General features: G+C 52.2%; 1 protein-coding gene across 2 annotated transcripts; it reads left to right on the forward strand.

Moving 5' to 3' along the window:
* Window positions 1-3246: 3246 nt before the first annotated feature.
* zbtb38 (zinc finger and BTB domain containing 38) lies at window positions 3247-9839 on the forward strand. 2 transcript variants are annotated; one of them, XM_076014912.1, is made up of 2 exons: window positions 3247-3949; window positions 5686-9839. In XM_076014912.1, the coding sequence occupies exon 2, from the start codon at window positions 5686-5688 to the stop codon at window positions 9238-9240; it is 3555 nt and encodes a 1184-aa protein (XP_075871027.1). In that variant the 5' UTR covers window positions 3247-3949; the 3' UTR covers window positions 9241-9839. The 2 variants fall into 2 exon arrangements, with proteins under 2 accessions (XP_075871027.1, XP_075871028.1); XM_076014913.1 differs by lacking the exon at window positions 3247-3949 and adding an exon at window positions 3981-5099.
* The last annotated feature ends 343 nt before the right edge of the window (window positions 9840-10182 follow it).

Consider the following 10182-nt stretch of genomic DNA (forward strand, 5'->3'; position numbering starts at 1 on the left):
GAAGTCACGGGGTACCACGGTGTCTTCAGGAACTCGTCCACTGCTCCAAAACATACAAAACAAAACACTGCCCCACTTCCTGTTTACATTTTGTTCTTTGCCAGTGGAGGAGAGCTTCAGCCACAGGGCGCCCCCTGGCTGGCGGTCCTTCAATCGCGGATGAAATGCACTTTTTCTGTGCGGTGCTCGCGACTACAGCCAGCAGAGGGCGCAGCAGGGCAACAGAGCTTGACACCCTGTGTGTGTGTGTGGGGGGGGGGGGCGAACATGCACGTGGGCGTCGTCGTCATCGCCGTGCGCAAAACAAGCGCGACACTGCTGTCCCGGATTAGAGAGAGAACGACACGCATGCACTGTGGATTAAAGCGCGTGCCAGTCTGCATCTCTCTCTTCCTCCCTCTCTCTCTCTCTCATACACACACACACACACACACACAGTTTCCCGGTCATCTAATCCCAGTGAGTCCAGTCAGTCAGGGTACTGCAGCAGCAACAGCAGCAGCAGCTGCAGGCCGCAAGCAGCTGCAGCCGAACGTGCTGGAGCTGCGTCCTGCTGCGTAACGCTGTTGCGCACACACACACACACACACACAGACACACGGCAGCCTATTATTAGCCCTGTGAACACTGGACACCGCCTCTCCGTCTGGGAGGAAACTCATTACGTAACAATGAAGGTTCTGTCTCCCAGAGACACTTCCTGAACGCGGTGGCCGCGGCAGTAGCAAGGAGAAGAAGAAGAAGAAGGAGAAGAAGAAGAAGAAGGTCCTAAAGTGAAAGCAGGAGACGCTGCTCTGAGTGCAGCTGCAGCAGCACCTCCTACTCCTCCTCCTCCTCCTTCTTTGTGGGTCAGTAATGCAGCCGGCGTGGTGACGCAGTTGCCTCAGCGAGGGCAACGGGGTCGCAGGAACCGTTGTCCACATCCAGAACTGCAGCAGAGGAGGAGGAGGAGGAAGGGATGATGATGATGGTCACAGGCCTGGTCTGAGCCTGCCTCCAGCACCAGGCAGCGGAGGAGCAGCGTGGCGGTGGTGGCAGCGTGGCGGTGGTGGTGCCCGTCGACAGGCCCCAGCGGAACCCAGCGACCGTCTGCAGCAGCGGCAGCAGCAGCAGCAGCGGCACTTGGTAGGCAACGCTGAGTGAGCTAGCTGGCTAGCCAGCTAGCATGAGTGTTTGTGCGGTCTGGTGTGTGTCCTTGTGAGTGCAGTGAGTGGTGAGGACGAGGCCTGCTCAGCTCCGCCCACTCTGCCTCCTGGGTCAGCTGATCAGGGCCGTTCAGGGCGCCGCGTTCCGCAACCTCCCTCATCAAAGTGTGCGGTGGAAACTTTTTCCGTTGCTTTTCTTTTGTCTTTTTAAGGAGAAGGTCGATGCCGTTTGAAATCCCTCCCTCTGCTCGTCGGTTGGGCCTCGAGGTCGTTGATCATCGCGGCCATTGGCTGACTGAAACCTGCGCTTTTTGGTTTAAAACAAGAAGCTCGGGGGGGGAACAACAACTTTTCATCTACATTCAGCACCAAAGCCTTTGGACCACCGGGGGGTTCTGTCAAACTTTAATTGCCAGTCAATAAACATCCCTTCTAAGGCCTCAGTAGCTGCATTTCCATTACAGTTTTTCGCAAAATAAAAGCGATATTTCTAGAATTTTGACAAAGCAGGTGTTTCCATTAGAAGGTGTGAAGCTCTTACGTCGTGATGCTCATCAAATCTCATCCCACGAGACCACGTGACCCCGTACGTCACGTCCGCTGACGTGTAAATGTGGAAAAAAAAAGTGTTTCCGTGACACTTTTGCGATATGCCACTGTATAGATACGTGTGAAAAACCTCCTCATGAGAGCGTCAAAGCCACGTTTGAGAGGTTTTTCCAAGTTTAGGAGTTTCCATCACCAGTTTTTTATTGCCATATTTAGGTTTTGGGCAATTCTAGGGGTCATGGAGACACAGCTAGTGAGCTGCTTCTACAATCAGAAGGAGCAGAAGACCCTCAAGTCCCGCCCACCACCACCACCACCACCACCATGACTTCCTGTCACTGGCAGCGAATGCAGAAAAGAGGTGGAGACTGTCAGTGATTTTCCAGACATACACAAGAACGCAGCAGATTTTTAGCAGATCCATGAGTGTAAAGACTTTTTATTATTATTTTTACTGTCTGTGGTGTTGAGCCATGCTGGAGTTCGGTGCTCAGTCAGTCAGTCAGTCAGCGTAAAGGAAGTCAGCGCGGTGAACTTCCTCTAAGAAAAAAAAAAAAAAAAAAAAAAACCCACAGAGGAAGACCAAGAAGGAGGATTAAAGGGCACAGTGAACACACCCTTATGCTGATGGTATCGCCACAGCAGTAAGTCACCACCGTGAGGCGCTTCCGTGCTCCCACAGAGGAAGGAAGCCTCGGTCGGAGGCGTCCTCTGATTGGGCCACCGGGGCCATTTTGAAATGTGACAGAGTGAGTTTTCGGCCAATCGGGGTGACTTGAGAGCCTTTGTGACGACTCTTCCTGTTTCCTCCTCCGCCCCGACAGATGGACGGAAGGACGGACAGACAGACGCGTGAGATCGTGCATCTTGATGAGAGGACTTGTCACCGTCACGCCGTCTTTGGCCACAGCGTTGTTGTTGTTGTTGTTGTTGTTGTTGTTGTTGTTGTGTGGTTGTGTGGCTTTAAGAGTCTCTCGCGAGCTGCAGCCAGGCAGCAGCGCAGGGAGACCACCTGCAGCGGTCATGTGACCGTGCCGAGGTGTGAAAAAAAACCTCGGGGAGCGCGGGGGGGTGTTTCCATCACGGTCAACCCCACCTTCCCCACTTCACCTCCCCGCTGATGCTGCCGCCTTTTGAATCCATCGGATTCAGCGCCTCCCTACAGACAGGAGGATCTGACCTGCAACTGCTGCGTTGCTGCCGAGGGAGGGGGGGGGGGGGCAGGGAGGGGGAAGGATGGAGAATGGGGGATGGGGAGGACTAGAGGGGGAAGGAGGGAGAGAGGGGAGGGAGGTGGTGTTACCTCGCTAACCACAGTCACTGTCGTCCGCTGCTGCTGCTGCAACATAGCAAGCTGCACAAGCAAGGGAGCGACACACACACAGGCAAACACGCACCTACTCTATCACACATATGCGCGCGCACACATACACACACGTTTCCCCGTTGGTCAACATGGCCGCAGCGAGGACGGAGCTGATTTAAAAAAAAAATAATAATAAAATGAAAAAAAAAAACCTCCCCATCGGCAGCAGCGGTGCTCTCTGGTCCCAGCATCCAGAGCAGAGCTTGAGCTGCTGCTGCTGCTGCTGCAGCTCCAGCACCTTGCTCTCAGACATGTTTAATAAAAGTTGCCATTTCCTGCTCAGCGGCTCGACAGCAGCAAAAACGCCCTGGTCGGTCACCCAGCGAGTAGCAAGCACGCAGACTGGGCGAGGAGCTGCGGTAGAGAAGCTGCAGTGGAGGAGCTGCAGTGGAGGAGCTGCAGTGGAGGCTACCGAGTTCTTCCTGCAGCAGCGGCAGCAGGACGGCAGCAGGGACGCAGTCGAGCTGCCCGGGAAAGCCGGGGCTGCGAGGAGACGTGGAGGCAGGAGGAAGAGGATGAGGAGGATGAGGAGGATAATGGTGGAGCCCGAGTGAGCGACAGGCTGAGAGGAGGGGGGGAGGAGGAGCAGGAGGAGGAGGAGCAGGAGGAGCAGGAGGAGGTGGAAGAGGAGGAGGAGGAGGAGAGGAGACGTCACCCCTAGTGACAACATCAGCCGTTGAGCCGATGCCGCCGGCCAGCGGGATATAAAAAAAAGGAAAGAAAAAAATACTAGTTAGTTTCGCCGCACCCCCCCCACACCCAAAAAAACCAAAACACTTTTGCATGTATAGTTGCGTGCAAGCCGAGAGCTGTGTAGCAGCGGGACACTGCAATGCACAGCACCGCTTCCTGTTTGCTGGCCGCGGCTTCACTTTCTGATTGACTTAAGGTACGTTTTGCATGGCTTCACCTCCATTGATCATCATTATTAGTATCATTATTACCGTCATTACTATGTGTTGTCTTGGGGGGGCTTTTTTTGCGTTGTTTTTTGTTGTGGAAGTACAGTTTCCAGGTTGCGCGTAAAAAAGTGTCTCTGCTTTGACTCCTCACTCGCTGTTTTGTCGTGACGTCTCTCTCCAGTTTGAGTGAGTTTTTTTTTTTTTTTGACACATAAATGAAAAGTACAAACTGTTAGTCGGCCCTTTGAAGGTTAGCCGGGGCTGTGGGGTGTGGCAAAGCAAAGGCGACGAGCAGCCTTGACTGATCTTCTTCTCTTACTGCACAGCGTGCGGCCGCCGTCAAAAAAAAAACAACAAAAAAAAAAACCCACAACAACCGGTGCACAGTGACGGAAGCGAACAAAAAAAGCGAGCAAAATTTGACATGTTCTTTCTTTGCGTGTGCGAAAAAACACAACAAAGCAAACGGCAAGAGACGCTGGTGGTGACTCATCACACCCATCACTCGTCTCGTCAACATGAAGAAGGTCGGTCGCGACTGCGGGGTAATGGCAGCGCGAAACAAAAAAACAAACGTTGAGGAAAGTCCAGCAGTCCTGGTCGGCTGCTGCCCCCCCCACCACCCACCCACCGCTAGCCGCACAGCTAACGCTCTCACCTTCTCATCCTGCTGAATCCCAAATAAGTGCTGCGCCATCGCATGTTGCCATGACAACAGGGCCTGTCTGAGGGAGAAGCTGGAGGCTGCCGGTGCTTTCCACAGCGCCGGCCATGTTGTGTGTTTGTTTTGTCGGAGCAGGAAATCAGACGTGTTTTAGCGCGACAAAAACACCTAACTGGACCCCGCTGATGGCGACAAGAACATTTTTTTTACAGCTTTATCGTGCCACCAGAAGGAGAGGTGTGTGTGGGGAGTGATAGATTCATTAAAGAAAAAAAAATTATTTTCATTTCTGTTTTTTTTTTTTTTTTTTTTAAAGTTTGAACTGCACGGTTTTGCCGACGGTAAAAAACAAAACAAAAAAAAAACAAAACAATATTCTGAATGATTAAAGCTTCCAGAGTCGATTCCTGACAAACCAGTGGAGGCGCGTCAAGAGTTGGAGGAGGTCGAACAAGGCCAGAAAAAATAAAATCGTAAGAAAGCACAAGTGACGTTTTCATGGATGTTCAAGCAGAGCGTCGCTGCACGGCAGCTGCACGCAGCTGCACGCAGGTCAACCGTCTAATGTTGGGAAAGGAAACGGAAGACTTGTCTCACTGCTGGCCCGAGAAAATAACTGCACAACAGCTAAACCACAGTTGAGCACAGAATGAGTCATGAATGATGAGTCATTTAAAAACTAGAATCGACTCGGGACAGTGTCGGGGGACATTGTCCCGGCTGGAGGTCAAGGAGAGTTTTCACGCGGTCCAGTTTCCTTCCACCGAGTGATGACTTTGACGCCTGAACTGTGCCCTGAAATCCTTGGCTCCTCCCTGGCAAAGGATTTCATTCAGCGCTCGACGAAATGAGGGAGATTTTGAGGGCCCGAGTCATGTGGGGCCTGCTGATCAGACAGCAGACAGACAGATTGTCTGCAGTGGGGCTCATCCACAGGGCAATTAGTGCCATCTAGTGTCAACACACCAGCACAACCAGAAGGCTCTCAACACGTTTGATTTTTCAGGGCCTGATGCACCTAAGTATCCTAAGTCTTTCTTTCTTTGTCTTTCTGGGCAGATGACCGTGGTGTCACCGGGCACTCAGAACCTGATGGACGGCTCACACCCTCACACCGTGCTGAGCAAACTCAACGAGCAGCGCTCGCAGGGACTCTTCTGCGACGTCACCATCGTGGTGGAGGATGTGAAGTTCCGGGCGCACAAGAACGTCCTGGCGGCCTGCAGCGGCTACTTCAGGAGCGCCCTGACCACTGCCGAGACGTGGAGCTCCAGTCAAGTGCTGGAGCTGATGGACTTGAAGTCTGAGGTGTTTGCCAGCATCCTCAACCTCATCTACTGCTCCAGTGTCTCTTCAGCGGCAGGGGCAGAGGACACAGGCAGGCTGGTGGCGGCTGGGAAAAGGCTCGGAATTCCTTTTTTGGAGAAGCTCGCTGAGCGGGAAGGCCAGGACGAGTGTGTTCGACCCGTAGAACTGAGCGCGGTTTCTATATCTGAAAAAAGAACAAAGAAGGAATCCTGCAGATATGAAATAGAGAGCACCAAGGGGCCGCGCATCACAAATGCCTTCTCCATCACTGATGTGTGTCCTGGGAGCAATCCCTTCAATCCTCTGGTTCCAACCAGGGAGGAGAGGCAGACGTCTACGGATGTCGAGAGGGAGCTCCCGCTGTGTTGCCCAGTGGCCTCCTGCCCTAGTGGAAGCAGCGAGACCACCCACGCCCTCTCGGAGCACTCGTACGCCGTGTGCAAATCTACTCAGGGAGAGGACGACGGTGGAGCTCCGCGGGACAGCAGGCCGCTGATGTCACAGTCAAAGCAGCTCATGTACAGGAACTCAGGACCCCTAAAGAAGCGCCACAGGTTGGGAAGCATGCTTTGCCGAAGCATCCTTCCCAAACCAGTTCAACCTCATGAAGATGCACCAAATGCGGGAGCTACTGGTCGCGACTCTCCGGCCCCTGCCGTCCCCACCGCCATAAAACCGCCTCCACTTTTTCTTGAAGCGGAAGCGGAGAGAACGACTGGAGCAGGGCTACCGACGGGCAGTGACAACCTCCAGATGGCCTTGGGCCCTCCACCTCTGTCACCGCACACCGAGGACAGCATTCCAGTCTTTAGATGCAAGCGCTGCCCTGAGATTTTCACCAACAACGCACTTCTCACCATCCATTCGGAGATACACAAAAGACGTTTTGTAGGTCATATGTTTTGCAAGTTCTGCGACAGGAAGTTCATACACCTCAAGCGGCTGCGCAACCACGAGCTCGTATGTCCCAAAGCCGAGAGACGCCCAGCCGGATCGGACGCAAGTGACACGTCACAGAAAGAGGTGGACCAACACTCAGACGGCACACCGGAAGTGGAGGACGTCGTTTCTGAGCCCGCTGATCTGTCCACTCCAGAGACTCTGTCTGTAGGCCAATCAGGAGGACTGCAGAAGGGTGAGAGGGCTATCAGGCCAGGAGGCGGCAGCAGCCAGAGGAGGTACAACTGCAGTGTGTGTAAACGGGTCTACGTCACCTTGTCCAGCCTGAAGCGCCACGAGAACGTTCACTCCTGGCAGAGAGCGTATCCCTGTCACTACTGTAATAAGGTGTTTGCCTTGGCTGAGTATCGCACTAAGCATGAGATCTGGCACACGGGTGAGCGGCGCTACCAGTGCATCTTCTGCCTAGAGACCTTCATGACGTATTACATCCTCAAGAACCATCAGAAGTCCTTCCACGGCATCGATCCCGGTTTAGCTGTGAAGAAGAAATCTGCCAATGGCGGTCTGAAAGCCAGTGTTTATCCAATCAAACTTTACAGGCTGCTGCCGATGAAATTTAGGAAGAAACATTATAAGACGTACAGCAGGACGTACTCGTCCGCCGCTGAAGGAGGTGACCCTGGTTCACTGGAAAGCAACTCTCTCATACCTCCCTTTGAAGAACATGGTCCAGTGAGCGGCCCCGACGCACCGATTTCTCTTCTTCCAACATTCATGGCAACGACAAAAACTGTGGCGCCTCTCATGCCTCTCATCAGTTTTGACAAACCGTGCCACCAGGATGCTGTGACAGACAGTCAGACAAACACCAGGGGCCAGAGTAGAGCTGAAGGTTCACTTTTCGGCAACAGCCACAATGCGTGCACTTTGCAGCCAGACTCTGAGACTCTGGATGAGCCGGCGCTGCTCGGGAACTCTGCTGCTGCACACAGCAGTCAGAGTGTATCCTTCCTAAACTCCTTGGATTCATTCAAAAAACTGGGGGAGCTGTCAGCCTCCGCAAAGAAGGTGGAGGAGATGACGAGGGAGATGCTTCAGGCGGGCAGCGAGAGTCTGGCCCGTGAAAAAATGGTAGGGCCAAAGACAGAGACGTACATCGCCAAACCTGTCTGCCCGGGTCCGTCTGTGGACGGCGTCACCATACCACTGTGCCAGATCACCGTGAAAATTGGAAACGAGGCCATTATCCGTCGGCAAATCAAAGGCTCGAAGCTCTTCCCCAGGAGGAAAAGGTGGCTCAAAGATGTGAGCGACGAGGAGAGTCCCACGAGAGAAACCTCAGAGAGCCCAAGACTGCGCCTCAGGTCAGAGGTCACTGGACACTCTAGAGAACCAGAGGCAGGCGAAGACCCCAACGACTGTGACACGGCTGACATGCTTTGGCGTCCGTACTACTCTTACAAAGCAAAGAAGAAGAGGAAAAAAATGAGGTTCAAACACAGGAAACCATTATTTAGCCACTATCCCGAAACTGACAAGTGCAGCAAACTAACAGAGGAGAGGGGCCCGGGTGTGGGCGGAGAGGCGAAACGTAGCGTCAGCCAAACCTTCGGCCCAAGGGCAACCTACATCTGCAGCATCTGTGACAGCCACTTCATCACAGAGACTGGTCTGAGAGCCCATGTCATTGGCTCCCACCCATGTTTCTGCCGGACGTGTGGTAAGCAAGGACCTCCTGGAGAGGCGCCCGCCAGTGGGGACTACGTCTGCAGTAACTGCATGGAGAACGGCTCCTGCTTCGATAACAGCCCACGTAGTCCCAACCTGGAGAAGAAGTATCGCTGCTCCTTCTGTCCTCAGCGTTTTCTCTACCTCGCCACCAAGAGAAGCCACGAGAAAAAGCACGGGGAGAACGGCGAAGAGAGCAGGTGCGACACCTACCAGCCATGTCCCAAGTACTCTGCACACCTGAGTGAAGATGGCACGGGAGAGCTGGTCCAATCTGAGGACGGCAGCAGTCAGGGCTGCCCCGACATCAAGAGCGAGTTGGTGGAAGACAAGAGACTTTTCTCCATCGATAAAATACAGCCCAAAGTTGAGGACGTGATGGAATTCATTCCTTCGTACCAGAAGACGTCATACCCGGACTTCCAGAGTCTGTCGGCGCCCCCAGCGGAGCCTGGGCAGAGACACAAAATGACCAAGAAGAGGACCAGCCATTCTGTGTACCTCCATCCAAAAAAGCAGGGCTGGAAAGGGGACAACGGCAACAAGGACAATTCGGTGCAACCAAGAAAAGAAAGCAGCACTAACCACGACAGGCCCTGCAAGCTGTTATGGCAAAGTAACTCTTCCTTACATCACCCACAGAAGTGGTTCTGCAAAGAGGAGCCGTATTTCTAAACATCACCAGGATGGGGAAGCAGAAAAACAAAGCTGAAGCCGGTCTTCACTCCAAGAAAACTGCAGTGACGTCCTCACAGCTGAGCTTCATGAGACATTGTCAACTGCTGGCACTGAACGGTTAAGTGTTATCGGTGATGGCCACAGTTTCCGCCTTCATAAGCTTTACAACAGAGTGACGATTTTTTTTTATTTTCAAACTTTACAGGAGAACTTTTTGTGAAACACGAGACCTTTACATTTGACTTTTTGTCTGCACATGCACAGCAGACCCCATGACAGAAAAAAAATGTGAGAGAGACTGGGTGTTAAGCAACATTAAAGTTGTTTCCTTACAGAATTAACAATATTAATTTTCTAGTGGTCACGCTTTTAAATCTTTAATTGTGTCGGTTGCACTGCACAGCAATAAAGTTATTTCCTGGTAGATTTAAAAAAAAAAAAAAAAGAATTGATGATTTGGTTACCATTTAAAAAAAACTCTTACTATGTTTCTGGTTGATTAATACCTGGCACCTGTGACATTTAATGTTAATACTTTTGTGTCTTTATGTATAAAACATGGAAAAAGTGACTCAATAAATGTTAATATTCCAACACTTCCTGTCCTATTTCAGTCTGCAGACAGAAGCTTTTTCCCCGCCTCCTGCTGGCTATCGCCTCCCCCAGTATCTTCGGTATTAGTGGTCAGGAAAAGGTTGTTTTTATGTTGGTTCGTAACTTGCCCAACCACGGACATTTTGCTAAATATAAAATGCCACACTGTGCTCACCTGCTGCCCTACATATTTGGGGTTTTAGCAGCGCATCTGTTAAGTGCGTTCCCTCAGCCTTGCACACAAGTTGCATCTGTATTTTGACTCAGGCCTCAAGATACAATTTCCAGATGTTTTCTTGAATCTTTTGAAAATTGGCTGCGTGGTGTAGCATGATGGAATGCTTG

This window comes from Nelusetta ayraudi, unplaced genomic scaffold (assembly GCF_046127955.1).
Source record: "Nelusetta ayraudi isolate G7.1 ecotype Tasmania unplaced genomic scaffold, CSIRO-AGI_Nayr_v1 ptg000175l, whole genome shotgun sequence".
NCBI classification, from domain to species: Eukaryota; Metazoa; Chordata; class Actinopteri; order Tetraodontiformes; family Monacanthidae; genus Nelusetta; species Nelusetta ayraudi.

Excerpts from the sequence above, each read along its gene's own strand:
- zbtb38 (XM_076014912.1), top strand. The coding sequence starts at position 5,686 with ATGACCGTGGTGTCACCGGGCACTCAGAACCTGATGGACGGCTCACAC.